The 17,287-nt window shown below is 48.4% G+C and overlaps 1 protein-coding gene across 2 annotated transcripts in view; it reads right to left on the minus strand.

Annotated features, from left to right (window-relative positions):
- Positions 1–8,355: 8,355 nt before the first annotated feature.
- The window catches only part of KDSR (3-ketodihydrosphingosine reductase), a 37,891-nt gene continuing 28,959 nt past the window's right edge, over positions 8,356–17,287 (minus strand). The window contains exons 8-11 of one of the 2 annotated variants that reach the window (XR_008201392.1): positions 17,174–17,257; positions 13,480–13,581; positions 9,607–9,953; positions 8,356–9,254 (exon numbers count right to left, since the gene is read on the minus strand). Coding sequence is in view for 1 of the 2 variants with exons in the window: in XM_052660354.1 (XP_052516314.1) it covers positions 9,834–9,953; positions 13,480–13,581; positions 17,174–17,257 (306 nt within the window). In the remaining variant the exon portion in view is untranslated. Of the gene's footprint in view, positions 9,954–13,479; positions 13,582–17,173; positions 17,258–17,287 lie in introns of both variants that reach the window. The other variant, XM_052660354.1, reaches the window with a different exon arrangement.

Consider the following 17,287-nt stretch of genomic DNA (forward strand, 5'->3'; position numbering starts at 1 on the left):
TTTTATTTCTAAAAGTCTTTGACGAAGCACCGGGAAAACGTTTACTGATAGCACGGCGGCTTAGTTAACTGGGCTTCCCTGGTGGCTCAGACGGTAAAGAGTCTGCCTGCGATGCAGGGAGACCAGGGTTCCACCCCTGGGTCAGGCAGATCCCATGGAAAAGGGAATGGTCACCCACTCCAGTATTCTTGCCTAGAGAACTCCATGGACAGAGGGGCCTGGCGGCCTACAGCCCATGGGGTGGGTTGCAGAGTCGCGCACGCACACAGAGTGACGAACACCTGATAGGGCTCAAGTGAAACTTCCGGGAGCGTCCTTTGTATGGGCTTAGGAATGCGAGGCTGACTACTGCCCTGTCCACACGCACACCTCAAACTGTACTTGGTCTCCTTCCTAAACTAGAATCAACACATTCATTCTTCGGTAAAATAAGCACAGCAAATTACTTTCATTTCTTCATTTATCAAAGCCAAGTCAGCCAACATGACAGCCCACCTCTTGCTTGTAGGAATGTGTACCTGGTACAAATGTCTCATCCAGGCAAGGAGTGAAGGAAGATGTTCCTTCCTGTTTCCAGCTGCTGGGACCATCACCTTTTCCCCACGGCAGTGATGGCCAGGTGCGGTGGCCTGGAGATCTGTTCTCATGGAAACAGAGGAAAGCCAAGCTGAGGCCACCCGTCCTGGTTAGGGGTCTTCTCAGAACTTGCCTTAACTCCTGAAGTTACTTAGGAGGAACCGAAAGCCTCAGTGCTTGCGACCCAGCATGCGAGTGAGGAAACGAGAGGCCAGAGCTGGAACCAGGCTGTCCTCCTGCCAGCGGGGAGACAGAAGGAAACAGAGGCCATTCCGAGTGAAGGAAAGCCTGCCTTCTTCTCCCCTTTACTCCACAGATGATTCTCCCACACTTAAGTGGCCCCTTGATCATGATCCAACGTTCTCAGGACAGCTCTGCATTAACCTTGACTGAAGGCTAAATATCCCCTAGGAATGCTCTGGGTGCTCCTTCAATCGAAACAGTGAAAGCGCTCCTCCATTCACTGAGTGCTTATCAGATTCCACCGAAAGTGTCAGGGCAGGTAGGCCTCAGAAGTGTGTGGATTAGCTGTTTGACTACTGGTGACCTAGTCGGAGGAGCACCAGTCTAAGTCAGGAGCCCTAGGTACAAACCCATAGACTTCCAATAACCTTCCAAATGCAGGCACTGTGGGGTTTCACTGGCCAAGCCGCCCTCCACTTTTAAGAGCCGATGGTTGGTCCTGTGCCCAGCTTTGCTGGCTGGGTTCTAGCGGTGGGTGGTACCAGGGAGTGAAAAGGACAAGACGCAAGGAATGGAGATCGTATCCAGTGTCTCAAAGGCCTGCACGTCCCTTCTTTATTCTCCAATCTGCCAAACAAAAAGGGTTTTATTGCCAGTTTTCGCCACCTACTGGTTGATATTTAACAGTATCATTCAGAAAGTTCTCTTCATCACCAATATTGTTATTCAGTTGCCAAGTCATATCTGACTCTTTGCCACCCCATGGACTGCGGCACACCAGGCTTCCCTGTCCTTCACTATCTCTTGGAGTTGGCTCAAACTCACGTCCATTAGATAGCGTAAGTGCTATCCCACCATCTCATCCCCTGCCACCCTCTGCTCGGGCCCTCAATCTTCCCCAGCATCAGGGTCTTTTCCAATGAGTTGGCTCTTTGCATCAGGTGGCCAAAGAATTGGAGTTTCAGCTTCAGCATCAGTCCTCCCAATGAATATTCAGGACTGATCTCCTTTAGGATGGACTGGTTGGGTCTCCTTGGAGTCCAAGGGACTCTCAAGAGTCTTCTCCAACACCCCAGTTCAAAAGCATCAACTCTTTGGCGCTCAGCTTTCTTCACAGTCCAACTCTCACATCCACACGTGACCACAGGAAAAACATAGCCTTGAACACATGGACCTTTGTCAGCAAACTGATGTCTCTGCGTTTTCATACTGTCTAGGTTTGCCATGGCTTTTCTTCCAGAGAGCAAGTGTCTTTTAACCTTGTGGCTGAAGTCACCATCCACAGTGATTTCGGAGTCCAAGAAAATAAAGTCTGGTCACTGTTTCCATTTTCCCCCCTCTATTCATCACCAATATAAATGTTCCCAAAGCTTATGAAACCCAAAAGGACATTATTCTGATCTAAACGTACGAGTATTTAATATAGGTATGTATCAAATTCTTCCAAACCATTAAAATTTTTATTTAAAGCAAGAATAGAAAGAGAGTGTTAACTGAGTGGGAATTGACAACTAACAGGTAAGATGAAAGAGGTAAAAATATAAAACATGACCCCAAACCAGTCAGGCAACCAAGTGCAAGTAAACCCATAAGGTGAACTAAGGAGAGTGAAAACAAGCAGAGAGCCTGCATAAGAGAAAAGCGAATTGCTTAAAAACTAACTAACTTCTCACAGGCATAGATAAGCAAGCCAGAACACTGCTTTCCAACATGAAGCATCTCTCCGTTGTTTCCAGCTTTACTGAGATAGAAATGACGTAGTATCTTACACATTATCAGCGCTTACGCTACCTAGTGCCGCGTTCTGCAGGACGGTTTCATACTTTGCGGCAAACGTTGCTTGATAATGTTATGATACTAATTCCACATTAGTTAGTATAGTAACAGTAATAGCGTTCCTGACTCATTTACACTCCAGAGCCCCTCTTCTGTACATGCCTGTCCTCATCAGGAACCTCCTTCCGAGATCTAAACCAACAAGCCCTGATGTAACCAGGAAACCCACCTGGTTAACTTTTAGTGGGCCCTAAAGCTCAATAAAATGTTTGGAATAATTAAGCAACAACTTTTGAAACCAGGCAGTGAAGTGCAGGTAAACCATTGTATTCTGCAAATTTAGCCAGCAAACGTTCACAAGGGAAAGCACAGTAAATCCACTCACGGCAGTTTTTCTCCTTTCAGGTGAATGACTCGGCCCTTGATCTGAATGAACTGAGGTTAGAAACTTACACTTTTCAAATGCTCACTCCTCTTGTGGGAGTGACACGAACCACCACCGTGCTGAGAACAGGCGAAGAATCTGCGTTCTCCTGCAGTAACTAGCGTTCGCTCTCTGCGCTCCCTTCTCCTTGCTGCACTAGGTCTGTGCGCACAGGGCTCTCTCCAGCTGCTGCACTAGGTCTGTGCGCACAGAGGCTCTCTCCAGCTGTGGGGCAGGAGCTTCTCGCGGCAGCGGCTCCTCCTGCTGTGGAGCACAGGCTCTCGGTGCCTGAGCTTCAGCAGTTGCTGCACCCAGGCTCCGGAGGACTGTGGTTTAGGCACATGGGTTTAGTTGCTTCAGGGCACGTGAGATCCTCCTGGAGCAGGGATCTGACTGGTGTCCCCTGCACGCGCAGGCAGATTCTGAACCCCTGGACTACCAGGCAAGGCCCCTCTTACGCTCTTTAGCACAAGACACAGTATCTCCCAGACATGAACTACTGATGAACACGTTTAGAAAAAGCAAAGTTAGCACATTTGTTATCTAGGGCTGCAGTAACAAAGGACCACTAACTGGGTGACTCAGAGCAGAAATTTATTCCCCCCGTTTTGGCAGCTCAAAGTCCCAAATCCAGGTGTCAGGAGGGCCACGCCCCCTCTGAAGGCTCGGGGAAAGGCCTTTCCTACCTCGTCCTGGCTCTCGCTGGGGGCTGGCAACCCTTGGCTTGCAACCGCACTGCTTCTATCCATGCCGCTGTCTTCCCGTGGCCTTCTCCCAGTTTCTGTTTTCCCCTATTTTCATGAGGTCACCAGTCATATTGGATGAGAACACTAATAGCCTCACCTTAATGTGGCTGTATCTGTGAGGACCCCACTTCCAGTAAGGTCACATCCAGGGGTTCTGAGGATGAGGACCTCAGCATCTTTTAAGGACACACAAGTCAACCCATAACAATATGTATCTGACTTTTTCCTCCCAAACTACTGAGGAATGTCTATTCCAAAGCTCAAGGGCTCAGCAACCCCTAAATTTCAGAGAGCCATGATCTTTCCAAATTCCAGCCATTCCCTGTTTGTGCTCAGAGTTCTTCAGAGGCCGAAGCCTGAGCTCCTCCACGTGGGGTGATGTGGCCCAAGCCTGCCCCCCCCCGAGCCCTCCCCCCAAGGCCTCCATCCCGAGACCCCCCCGCCCCAGTCTGCTCACCCTCTCCTGGAGCTGCGTTACTGCCACAGACTTTCTGGGAGACGCCAGGGTCTCTCCCCTCTTCTCGCACATATGCTTGTCTCCCTGAAAGGAACCCAGCTTTCTTGTGGCAAATTCATATTCATTCCTCAAGGTTGATCTGAACCGCTTCTTCCTTCCATGTGACCTTCCCCGCCTGTCTCGGGCAGTCCAAGGATGCCACTCGTGCCGCTAAAAGAGGTTTCACGTGGAGGCCAGGAGGCTCCAAGTCAGAAAACCCATTTGGATCCAGGCTTCAGCGCTTTGCTGCTGCGACCTTGGTCTAGTAACTTAACCTCTGTGCCTGTGCCCCCACTTATAACACAGGGGTATAAGGGCACCACTGGCAGGCTCAGTGTATGGTTTAAGTGAGTTAGACAAAAAGCGCTCACAACAGGGACTGTCACGGGTCACATCTCCAAACGTTAGCTATGGTGCCTTACTATTGTCGGGTCACCAGGTGATCTCTCTCTTTTTCCTTCTGCAGGGCTACGCAGCACCGTGGGGTCTTAGTTCCCCCATCGGGATCGAACCTGCACCCCTTGCGACGGAAGCGCAGAGTGTCAACCACTGGAGCACAGAGAAATCCCACCATGTGATTTCTGACATGCGCCCCGCCCCACCCCAGATTGTAAACTATTTGAAGGCAGGAACCATATTTTCCTTTGTACATTCCCAGCCTAGAATAGAGCTTGGCATTCAAATGATGGTGGCATAACGTTCAGAAGCCTGAAGAAAGGAATGGGGAGCGGTTCCTCTTTCTCCAGGAAGAAGGGTCAGAGCCTTCAGAGGGGTGGAGAAGTGAGCAGGGGACCCCCACGGGGAGGGGCAGACTGTTTCCAGTGCCGTTCACATCGCCGGCGCCCGGACACCAAGCTCCTCATAGGCATTCGGTAAACACAGGCCAAATGAGAGAAAATGCGGTGTATAAAATCAAGAGTGGGACAGAAGTCAAGAAATAATTTCCTTTTTAAACATCCAAACATAGAAAGTACAGAGGGGATATCCTACGCCATTTATGTATACAAGTTGCTCAAACTGAAAGGTTCAATTTGCCAAGCAAGCCATCCAAGGCATCTCTTCTCAATGTGACCACAATTTTTCTATTTAAGGATCGGGAAATATTAAGGCGTGTTCTTTCCCATCTCTCTCTTCTATGCCTTTCAGAGTCTAGAAGATATTTCCTTGTTGGAATATGAAGCCTTAAAGCATAGAAAATCAATTCGTGTATGAAACATAATTACCTAAGAAATTTTCTTAAATTCCATATTTCTTCCTTTTATTCATATACCCCACACTAGAGTCACACAAATCCAGAACATATTTGAAACAAGGGCCGAAACATCTACTGTGAAAATAATACTTCCTAAAAAATGACAAAACTTAAGCCTTGTCAAGTGTTTAAGATGTAAGGTTAGGGTAATATCATGAAAGAGACTGGTGTTTTGCTTAAATGTGTCTTTAAAAATGCACATTTCTAAGAAAGAAGTTCTCAAATCTGTAAAGCATGTTCCCCATTTATTTTTTGTCATGATTCAGAAATACAAGATATGAAAATTAGGTTACAATTCTGCCACAAAAGCTTCTAAAGTAGCAAACACAGGTTCTATTATATATCAAAATAGCCATATGCATTCTTATCAGTTTAAAAATGCCTTTAGAGTTGTCACCTCAAGCAAGTGTAAAATATAATAGCTAGTCTTTTCTCTTCAAAACACCAGACCTGCCAGCTCTGCTGAACTAGACAAGACTGCATCCAGAATACGGAAGATTATGGCTAGCAGGTATTTTTCAGCACTGAGTCACTAAGAAGCTAAGGAAATTAGAAAGATACAAAACATTTTAGGTCAAAAAGTGTGAACAGCTTAAGTGTCTTCGAGTAAGTTAAGACATATTTAAACTGGAATATGATATAATAAAATTAAATATGTTGATACAATTCATTTCTTAAAAATTATTATGGGACTACCTTCTTCTGAAAAGAAAAGACATTCAATTCTTTGAATCAAAGCAACTATTATGAAAAAGGTTTTGTCATTTAATATTAGAAATGGTCTCTCAAATTTTTACTTCCAAGAATCAACAATAAATGGTTCACCAGATCCAAACAGAGCCTTATAATGAAACAAATGTAATTTCACATAAAGGGGCCACATCAATAACAGCACTTTTAATTTCTTCTCTTTTCAGCTGTCAAAGTTAAATTTTAAAATATATAGAAAAGAACAACTGTCTTGACTTTGTTTTGGCAAAAATGAGAATTTTTATACCTTTTTCAATGATATAGGGTCCTTGAACATACTTTGCAATTTCAATGGCTGAATAACATTAAACATTAAAATAAATATACTCACAAATACATTATAATAAAATAATACAACCCAACCTAGCAGAGGCAGGCACATCAGACCTGAAACTCACAAAATAAGCTATTGTTGGTCACACACACAGAATCCACCTTTCAACAGAATTATGATTAAACTTCTTCTGCCACAAGTAAGACTTACCCACTTCTGGGTACAACAGAAAGTGTTGAATCAATGTGATCCTTAAAAAAAAAAAGCCGATAGTTTCCCTAACAATCTGCAGTCTGAGTCAGTCTTTCTCTTCTTTCTGAGCAAAAAAGAAATCAGTATAATAAAAGGTTTAACAAGAATTGAGCCAAAAAAGATAAAAAATAGAATCTGCCTATAATAGTTTCACAACTTGGATGAAGCCAGGTCACTGTGTGATGCTTCTTAAGTGTCTACAATCCCCCATCCAAAAAAAAATTTTTTTTAACATTTTGAAAAGGTAATATGAGGTCTACACTGGACATTATAAAAAACATCTCCACAGAGTCTGGGGCAATCCCTGTCATCAAAACCACTGGTATTTCTTCAGATAAGTGAACAGCCCATGGTGTGACATAAAGAAAAACTATACGAATCTCAAGTCAGGTTTTGCTATCAAGTAAATTACGGCACCAAGTGTAGGAAGGAACAAAGGAACACCTCAGTTTCCAAACCTTTTTGTCTACGAAACTGTAGGCCTTTGCCATCTCTGACAGAGGCTATATTTCCATGAACCTCATGCTATAATTCCCCAGTGCTATGATTTCCACGAACCTGCTCTCACGCCTGAGCCTCACCTCAGTTGGGGATATCTCCCTGTTGTGGAACAGGGGCTCCTAGATTTGTTCGGGTAGTAAGTGACCCGGAATGACTGAACTCTCTCTGAGGCTACCTTGAGAAATGTATATTGAAATAACTACTGTGGGGAGGGAGGTGGGAGGGGGGTTCATGTTTGGGAACACATGTAAGAATTAAAGATTTTAAAATTTAAAAAATAAAAAACTATTAAAAAAAAAAAGAAATAACTACTGTAAAAGAGTTAATTTAATCAAAGAATGTACCATTTTGGACTAGACTGAAATACAGACCATCAGTAGAAGATACCCACATTCAAGAAACGCTTATGAGAAAAGAATAAAACTGAGAAACATTCAGCTTTTACTTTGTATCTGTTTTCTGCCAATGAGGAAAATACAGTCATTACTCCCTTTTAGAAGCTACCCAATATGACTCAACAGAGTTTGCAGATGATGGCTCCTGAAGGCTGAAAGATTCGTGAAAACTTTATGGGTTCAACCCACCCCGATAGACTGCAATGAAGTCATCCCCAGCAACTTATATATTAAACAACAATCTCTTCTGTCGCTGTCAGTGTGAACGCATGCCATTCTCATGCCTTTCAAAAAGACACTGGATAAAAGCCATTCAACACCTTACTTTGTAAAAATTAAGTCATTTGAAAGTCAAGAGTTCAAAAACTCAAGAGTAAAAAAGGTTTGTCAAAGTGTTCAGGCCTTTAATCTCTTGTACAGCTGCTGTTTTTGAACAAGAGAAAAAAAATTCCTTCTTCCAAAGCAGTGGTCTTTTCTCACTAAAAGGAGCTGGAATCTGGAGACGCATAAACTCACCCGTGTGCGAGAGGCCAGGGCTGGGTACAGCGAGGGCGCTGCCCTCGAGGCTCAGGTCTGCAGAGCGCATCCGCGGGCGGCGCGGCTCGCGGGCCTTGCCGCGGAATTCCGCCCGTGGACAGCAGGCCGCGCCCGGAGAGGAACAGCGTGTCCAGGCCTCCGCTGTGCCAGCGACGATGGCTGGGCTTGCTAACACGCGGTCGGAGATGTTCTCAAGGTCAGTGGAGTCATGGAAAGACCAGGGCGATCATTTCATTTCACAAAGAAGCGTCTTCAGCACCGGGCAGCCCTGTCGTCCTATGGTTTTTTCTTAAGGAGTAAGCTGAGGCTGCTGCCAGTGTGCGCCTCGAGGGCGCCGACCAGCACCTCTGCAGGAGCCCCCCCAAACACTGGCAGAAAACGGAGGGGGGGCATTTTCTAACTTATAAGGAGGTGGGTCCGTGGAAGTGTTGCTTCAGCTGCATATTAAAACGATTACACACCTTGGCCAGATGGAGCCTACCTCTGCCGAGCAAGGAAAGTTCGACACAAGCATGTATCAGTGTAAGGCACCACACGGACACGGCAGAGGGGGAGAACCCACACGACCGTCTCAGGAAAAACCCCAAGCTGAAACATGCTGTCAGCGTGTTTTTGTTGTTTTTTTTTTTTGCTGTGCTACATGGCATGTGGGATCTTAGTTCCCCGACCAGGGATCGAACCTATGCCCCTGCATTGGAAGGGGAGTCTTAACCGCTAGGCCACTGGCGAAGTCCCCGTTCAGTCTTTCTTAAAAGCTACATATACGCTACAAAGAGACAAACGTCACACTTTCTAACTTTTTCATTTGCTTTAATAAACTCATTAATTCATTTTAAAAGTCAAGGGGGAAAAAGACTGGTCTCTCTCTTTTCTTTTTTTATAAAAATATTATAGCAGTCTAAGCAAAAGTGGAAAGGCAGGCATGGGAAGAATAAGGAACTACAGCGGAATGGGTGAGCTTTGGGCCATTATGGCTATCGAAGAAATTGTAAACTTTAAGCTTCTAAGGTTTTACCTCTCTCCTCAGAAAATATTTTAGGAGGCTGCCTTTCTCCATGAATGAAAAATGAGACGTGCCCTAAGCATTCGAGCCTGAAAAAGACAAAAAAATCATCGTTTTTCCCTACTGGAAAACATTTATCTCCTTCGTTCCTCTGTATGGTCCTCTCCCATCCCCCACGTAGTTTTCTGGGATCAAAGAGAAAGAAACCACAAGCGGCCACCAGCATCAGAGTGAGTCAGGGACATTATCATGCATTCAGACCCCACGGCAATGTGTGAAATGCATCTGTAATAAACACACCAAGTTAAAAAAGAGAACAAGAAAAAAAGACAGGGTCCCAGAAACCCATTTGGACATGATTTCTAGTGGGAAAAAGTAGAAGAGAAGAAACATTTCAGTGATCTTTCTGGAATCCTGCTCACATGCTGTGAGTTCCCTTACCATCACCTCTCCACCTCGGAGAATCAAGCGGTCTCCTCCGTATTTGCATAGTATTAATAATAGTCTGGAGTTGAACAGCAATCCCCTTGCTTGCAGCCAGGTTTCTGAAGATCACTGGTCCAATCTCACAGATTAGAAAGCAAGACATAAGTGTCTGCAAGCCCAAAACTGTGTCCCACTTAGCAGCAAGCTGGTAAATTATTCAGTCTTTTTCCAAGGGGTAAGAATTAGGCAGTTTTGTCTACAGTTTCCAATTTCGCCTTCTGCGTCATGCAGCGACGCACGATACTGTCGAAACTTCCCAGGTAGAACAGCGCGATCGTGCGGAAGAGGCCCATGGTGACCACCTGTGGAACAGAGGCCTGTGAGCTCACTCGGCGGGACAGCACACTCACCCGTCCAGGGACTCTTCGGGTCCGTCTCTGATACACAGTCCCTAAGACACATCTTCTGATCTGCTCCGAGGATAAGGATATAGAATGAAAACGTGGTGAGCACCAGCAGAACACAGAGGCTCTGCACCGCTGGACAGCACAGGGCCTGCAGCCAGGCGACGACAAGTCGTCGTCCAGCTACTGAAAACATATGCAGCTACACAAAGAACAAAACGGAGATGCGCAGTAGCCTTCGGGTTCTCTGAGCTCAGGAAGGTCCAGAGAAGCATCTCCAGTATCCAGACTACAACCAAGGCTTCTTGGTTCAAGGTTTATGTACTGACCGTAAAAGGCAGACCCTACGCCAGGCGCTGAGAATGCCTAGTGCCAGCCACCACCAGCTCACTCCAGACCTGGGCAGAGAACCAACTGAAGAACAGCAATTACTGGCTCAGGGTTAGGGAGCGATTAACCAAACCCCTTAATTTTTGCCCTTTCCAGTAAGGGACTCCCAGTGTAATACCTGCAAATGCAACTTTTAAAAGGCAGGAGACTACAAAGAGAAACATTTTCAAAGATTCAAAGCATCAAAAAATTTGCCTCCCAGGAATTCCCTGGTCATCCAGTAGTTAGGACCCCATGTTTTCACTGCTGAGGGCCTGGGTACAATCCCTGGTCAGGGAACAAAGATCCCACAACCCATGCCGAAATGGCACAAAAAACCTGCCTCCCAAGCAGCACCTGTTTTTCAGGAAGCTACTAGAAGAGGGAAGCAGCCAAAGAGAAAGGCGTCAACAGAGAAAGGCAACGTCCTGTGATATAAAGAAGCAGGGGACCTGACACTGAAAAGAGGCGGAGCATCCCTGGGGTGACCGCGAAGGGGGCCGGGGTCCCCCAAGCCCCAGACTCGGGGGCGGCAGCCAGTCCTGATGGCAGGTAAGGAGGCTCCGTGAGGAAGTCCTTCCAGGTGAAACTGACAGATTATCTGATATTTCTAAGAGGAGCTGAACACAATCACTACGAATAATACCTAGTAAAAGGCCAGCTAACCTTTAGTTTCAGGGAAGAATAAAAAAGATTGTAGAAGAAAGGAGAATGGGTTGTGTATTACACAGCTCAGCTGTGAACAGCACTGAAATAGCCCTAATGATGGTTAGCTCAGTACAGTCTAACCAAAATCACAGTATCACTAAAAAGGGAGGGTAAGAGTTGGTGGAGGTGGGGCGGGGTAGGTGTGAACAAGGAGAGAAGGGTAAGAAAGGGGAGTTCCACGTGCACCCTTCAGCAAGGATATCAACCTGATCCAGAACCAAGAAATCGGCTAAAAGCCTCCGTGGAAGTGTCTGCTCCAGAGGTAAGGGGGTAAAGGCCGGGGCCACGCCACTTCTGAGAAGGGGGGGCAGTGGATACGGGTGAGGGCCTGCCGTGTCTCACATCAAGTCTCAAAAATGACCTCATTCTCTCAAGCAGGCAGAAGGATAATTTTGAAAAGTGTAAAAACCAAAGGGAAGCTGGAAAAGGCAAACTCTGGAGACAGTGAAAACATCAGCGGTTGCGAGGGTTTTAGAAACAGGTGGCCCCAAGGGAATATTCGGAGCTTCCAGGTGGCCCCAAGGGAATACTCGGAGCTTCCAGGTGGCCCTAGCAGTAAAGAGCCCACCTGCCAACGTGGGAGATGTAAGAGACGTGGGCTCAGGCCCTGGGTCAGGAGGACCCCTGGAGGAGGGCCCGGCAGCCCACTCCAGCGTCCTTGCTGGGGTAATCCCATGGACAGAGGAGCCTGGTGGGCGACAGTCCACAGGTTCACAAAGAGCCGGTCACAGCTGGAGTGGCCTAGCATGCACAGTGCAAGATTCAGGCCAGTGAAGCATCTGTAGGACACTTCAGTGCTGGGCAGGGGTCACTCTACAGCCGTCAGAGCCACAGGGTGGATGACGCGATGACTGACTCCCAAGGCCAACTGTGGACTTCGGGCGGCAGTAACGCATCGACACTAGCTCCTCAGCCGTAACGGAGCCACACCAACGCCCAAGACGGTACTGGCAGGAGCATCGGGAGGGAGTGGAGACAGGTCTGCGGGAACTCATGGGCTTCTACTCACATTCTCCATAAGCATCTAAAGGAAATTTAGATGCTCTTTTTGTTATTGTTGGCAAAACCCTGAGGCACGCGGGATCTCAGTTCCCTGAGCAGGGGTTGACTGCACGCCCCGCGGCGACAGTGCGGACTCAACCACTGGACCCCCTGGGGCTTCCGAGGATCTCCTCCTGGGAGAAGCAGAGAAGCCTCTCCCCACCCGACTCGTCGGGACTTTCTGGGGTGAATGCGGCTCTGCCATCAGCCACCCCTGAGGGGCTGCCCCGGCCCCATCTCCCCTCCATCACCCACCTCGGTCTTTCCAGAGTGGCCCCTCTGTGGAAACCCTCATCACGCGGCGCTGCACGCTCGCATCAGCCTCCTCAGCCTCTCCCACCAGACCGCAAGCCTCCTGGCGTCCAGAGGCTGCCGCCTTACCTCTGGTTCTCCAGCAGCAGACACAGCGCCAGGCTCGTCAAGGAGCAGCTGATTTTTATGTCTCTTCTGGATGAACCGTAATCTCCGTGAGGGCAGGGACTGCCTCGCACCCTGGACTTACCTCCCTGAGCTCCTGTGGTCTGACTCACTGGAGAGTTTCTGGTCTAATATCCTGGGGCTTTCAGACAGGACCACCTCTAACCCCTAGAGACCTACCAGGATTCCCAGGTGGCGCCAGTGGTAAAGAACCTGCTTCCCAGTACAGGAGACTTAAGAGACCCAGGTTTGAACGCTGGGTGGGGAAGATCCCCTGGAGAAGGAAATGGCAACCCACGCCAGTATTACTGCGTGGAGAATCCCATGGACATCCCATGGACAATCCCAGAGGAGCCTGGCTGGCTACTGTCCATAGGGTCACAAAGAGTGGGACATGACTGAAGCAATTTATCATGCACGCACCCCCTAAAGACAGAGATTTCCAATTTTCAATTCCAGACGAGGACACGTTCTCAGAGGAAAACTAGATTAACGCCCTAATAGCAGAGCAGGCGCCTTCTCTCTACACCCGCAGCGCCACGTGGAAGACTTCTTCCCAGTCTAAATTCCTCACACCACATCTTTAACCTGGCTTCCCTGGGGGCTCAGATGGTAAACAATCTGCCTGCCAACCCAGGAGACGTGGGTTCCATCCCTGGGTCAGGAAGATCCCCTGGGGAGGGCACAGCGACCCACCCCAGTGTTCCTGGAGAAGCCTGCGGACAAAGGGACCTGGCGGGCTGTGACTTAGCAACTAAACGACTTTAAAATGCTCCCTGTTTACTTCTCCCGGGTAGAGGAAGACACAAGCTGATACTCCAGTAACAACTCTTCACATCCCCAGACAAAGCTGCCCTGTCTCCTCTCAGCCTTTGCCCACTGAGGCTCAGTGAAGGGCCCGGCTGTCTGTCTGGGTGTCCGTCTGTCCTGAGGCCCAGGCACCGCTCACCTGCTGGAGCCCTTCCGTGATGGACGTTACTGGAGCCATTCCACAGGTCAGTGATGAGAGCATGTACCCGTCGGAGCCGATGGAACTGTTGAAATTTCCTTGCTGAAACAGAAAGGAAAGAGGCAGCGGTGGCATCGTGGAAAGGAATCGGCTCAGCACGCCAGAAATGATGTCCCGTGTCTGTCCACGTCGGGGGGAGGAGCGGTCACGGGCACACGCGTGAGCTCGGGATGAACGTGGCTGTGGCAGACAGGCTGGGGCGGCTGGACCGACACTTCTCAAAATGTGAGCCACGGACCCTGAGTGTCGGGAGACCCTCCCCGAAGACAAACCCGCAGTCATGCCAACACTAAGACGGGAATCGCCTCGTTTCACCCCGGGGCACTGCACTGATGGGAGATGCCGCTGTCTGGTTAGCACGGACCACCCCAGCGCTTATAATGATCAGTAAACACGGGAAGAAAACGAATTGTTCAAATCTCCAAAACAAAGTTTAAAGGTCAGTTTTGCTTAACAGTGCACTTGTTAAGCAGTAGAATGAATCGTTCTGTTCAATCACAACCCTGGAGGACATCTTTTTCCTGTTTTTTTTTAACTGGAGTATAATTGCTTTACAGCGCCAACTGCTATACAGCCAAATGCCTCAGCCACACGCGTGCGCACGCCCTCTCCTCCCCACGCGTGCGCACGCCCTCTCCTCCCCACGCGTGCGCACGCCCTCTCCTCCCCACGCGTGCGCACGCCCTCTCCTCCCCACGCGTGCGCACGCCCTCTCCTCCCCACGCGTGCGCACACCCGCTCCTCCCCTGGGTTTCCTCCCATCTAGGTCCCCGCAGAAAACTCAGCCAGAAAGAGAAAAACAAACATCGCATATTAATACATGTATGTGGGAATCTAGAAAAACGGTAGATGAACCTATTTACACAAATAGAGACACAGCTGTAGGGAACAAACGCACAGACGACCACGGGAGAAACGAGGCGTGGGACCAACGGGGACGTCAGGACTGACGTGCACACCCTGCTGTGAGGCAAGAGATCGCTAACGGGAGCCCAGTGCACGCACACGACGCTGCTCAACACCAACGGGAGCCCACTGCACGCACTCGGGAGCCCACTGCACGCACTCGGTACGCGGCTTCTCACAGTTCTGCACGACGAAGAGGAGCAACGGGCGCCCCCTCGCGCTCCGCGCCAGCGGAAGGTGACGGACGCCTCTCGGGCGAGCCCTGCGCCCGCCGTGCGCGTCAGGAAGCGTCCCGCTGCTCCGCGGACCGCTTCTGCAGCAAGAACCAGGGCTGACGATCTGTGGGCATTCAGACGGGGGGGTGGGGGGGGGGCTTGGAAGAGTCCCAGCAGAAAATGAATGGAACGACTGTCGCTTCAAGGCAGGCGGGCGGCTTCTGTAGTCCGTGTGCAAGTCTGAGCCAGAATTGGAAAAACGTGTGCCTGCCATTTTGAGGCTGTCAGCTTCTCAGTTACAGAAAGACTTCTATCATAAGATCAGCAGTGATATGAATGAATGCGATTTTGGGGGGTAACTCAGGGAATCCATATTTTCCCAAGGATGAATACATAATGTTACAAAATCATGAATGGGTACAAAGCAGTGCAGGCCGACGCACGGGCTGTCACAGAACAGAGAACAGAGAGTTCATTGCCAGAATTTCCAATTTCACATTGCAACTAACCTTTAAGAAACTACTGTTCATCTAGTTCAGGTTTATATCGGAAAAAAAAAGGAATGTCCACAATCATCTGAAAAGCCTGGAGCGTCCCCCTCCCTTTCCCAGCTACAGTCTTAGCGAGGTCAGCCTCACTTTGCACCCTTCATGCAGAATGACCTGACGGATGGCGTGCAGGAGCGGCTACGGGGCAGCTGCTCTCCATCAGCACAGACATTAAAGAGGCTGGGGGGACGAGAAACAATGCCCCCCTTCCCCCTAGGTTTTGTTTTGAAGAATACTTTTTGTTATAAAAATGTTACAGTAAAATACACTGAATTTATCGTTGTCATTTTAAATGAGTAAATCCTTTTTAAATGATACAGTTTCACTTTCTGATGCAGCAAATACTGATAAGGATAAGCCATGGAACCAAAAGTTCTCTGGGGCCCTGGACAAGTTTAGGGTGGAAAGTGCTCAAGCGATGAAAAAAGCGTGAGAACCTCCAGATTAAAGGAATCCTGCCAAAATACAAAGAGCTGCTTCGAATCATTAAAAACATGGAGCGTGTTTGCTTTGACTTGAGATAAGCAGGAAAAACAAAGTCCGCCCAAATCCACTGGTGCCATCTTCCTACGCCTTTGAACACAATCAGGGCAAAGTCCTTCCCACCTCCGCAGATGTTTTAATAGTCTTCAAGGCTTCCTGTATTCTGCTGGGTTCGACCTGAACACGCAACGGACGTTACTTCAAGGCCGAGGTCCAGCCAGCCGACACTTCTCATTCCGATCATCCCCAAGTTTCCTAAATCCAATGTGGGCCTAAGGATTACATGCATGTTTACATGTCCCCTGGACATGTATATTTTTCTGCATGTGGGTTAACAGGAACGCTGCCAAAAAGCTTGTGGCCCACACGTCGTCCTACAGAACAGCACCTGGTTTCCAGAAAGACCGTTCTGGACTCTGAATAAGCTCTGGAATGCGGAGGGGCACCGGGACGATGGCCGAGGGGGCTGGCAGCACTTTCTTGTTGGTAAACATTTGGGAAATTATACCGGGAAGCAGGAAAGGGAAAGGAAAGTCCTTAAACCAGTGCGGCAGTGAGACACATGAAATAATCCAGAACTGAAAACACTGCGGTGCAGAAGGGAGATGACAGCACGCCAGACAGGCCGTGGTGCAAGCTGCCCGCACGCCACAGACAGACCTCGGCTTCCTTTCAAAGAACTGAGGCCCTCAGACTGCTCCACCTGCTCCTGAGATTAAGAGACACAGCCATGGGGCTCCCTGGTGGTCCAGCAAGAACCCAGCTGCCAGTGCAGAGGACACAGGTCCAGGAAGACCCCACACGCTGCAGAGCAACCAAGCCTGTGTGCCAACGACTGCTGAGCCCAGACTCCAGAGCCGGGGGCCACAGCGAGAGAAGCCAGGGCGCCTGCCGCATCCACGCTCCTCAGCAGAGAAGCCGCCGCGGTGAGGCGCCTCTGCAGCATGAGGAAGACGAGCCTCCACTCGCCACAGCCAGGGAAAGCCTGCACTCACCAACAGAGACCCAGTGCAACCACAAAGTTAGATTCAAAAATAAGAGGAGTTCGGTGCAAGATACAGGATGCTTGGGGCTGGTGCACTGGGATGACCCAGAGAGATGGTATGGGGAGGGAGGTGGGAGGGGGGTTCAGGACTGGGAACATGTGTACACCCGTGGCGGATTCATGTTGATGTATGGCAAAACCAATACAGTATTGTAAAGTAAAATAAAGTAAAAATAAAATAAAAAGTAAATAAATTTCAATTTTACTGTGGAAAAAAAATAAGAAGAGATATAACGAGTTTCCAGAACTTATTAATTAACATGGAATTAACCAGGGAAGAAAAGAACAGTCTATGCTATTAGATATGACGAATTTAATGCACACACACACACACACAAATGCTAGTCATTTTATATTTTGAAATAAACCCTGGGACAAATACCTTTTTGGAAATATAGCACTGTAACTATTCACAAGGGAACAAGGGTTTTACTTACTACGGCGTCTTTAACAATTTGTTTGGCCACTTGTTCTGGTTTGCAGACCGATGTGGTCTCTGAAATAAGACGTGTCTCTAAAGGCTAAAAAGATGGGAAAAAAAAGAGACATTA

Source organism: Budorcas taxicolor, chromosome 22 (genome assembly GCF_023091745.1).
Source record: "Budorcas taxicolor isolate Tak-1 chromosome 22, Takin1.1, whole genome shotgun sequence".
NCBI classification, from domain to species: domain Eukaryota; kingdom Metazoa; phylum Chordata; class Mammalia; order Artiodactyla; family Bovidae; genus Budorcas; species Budorcas taxicolor.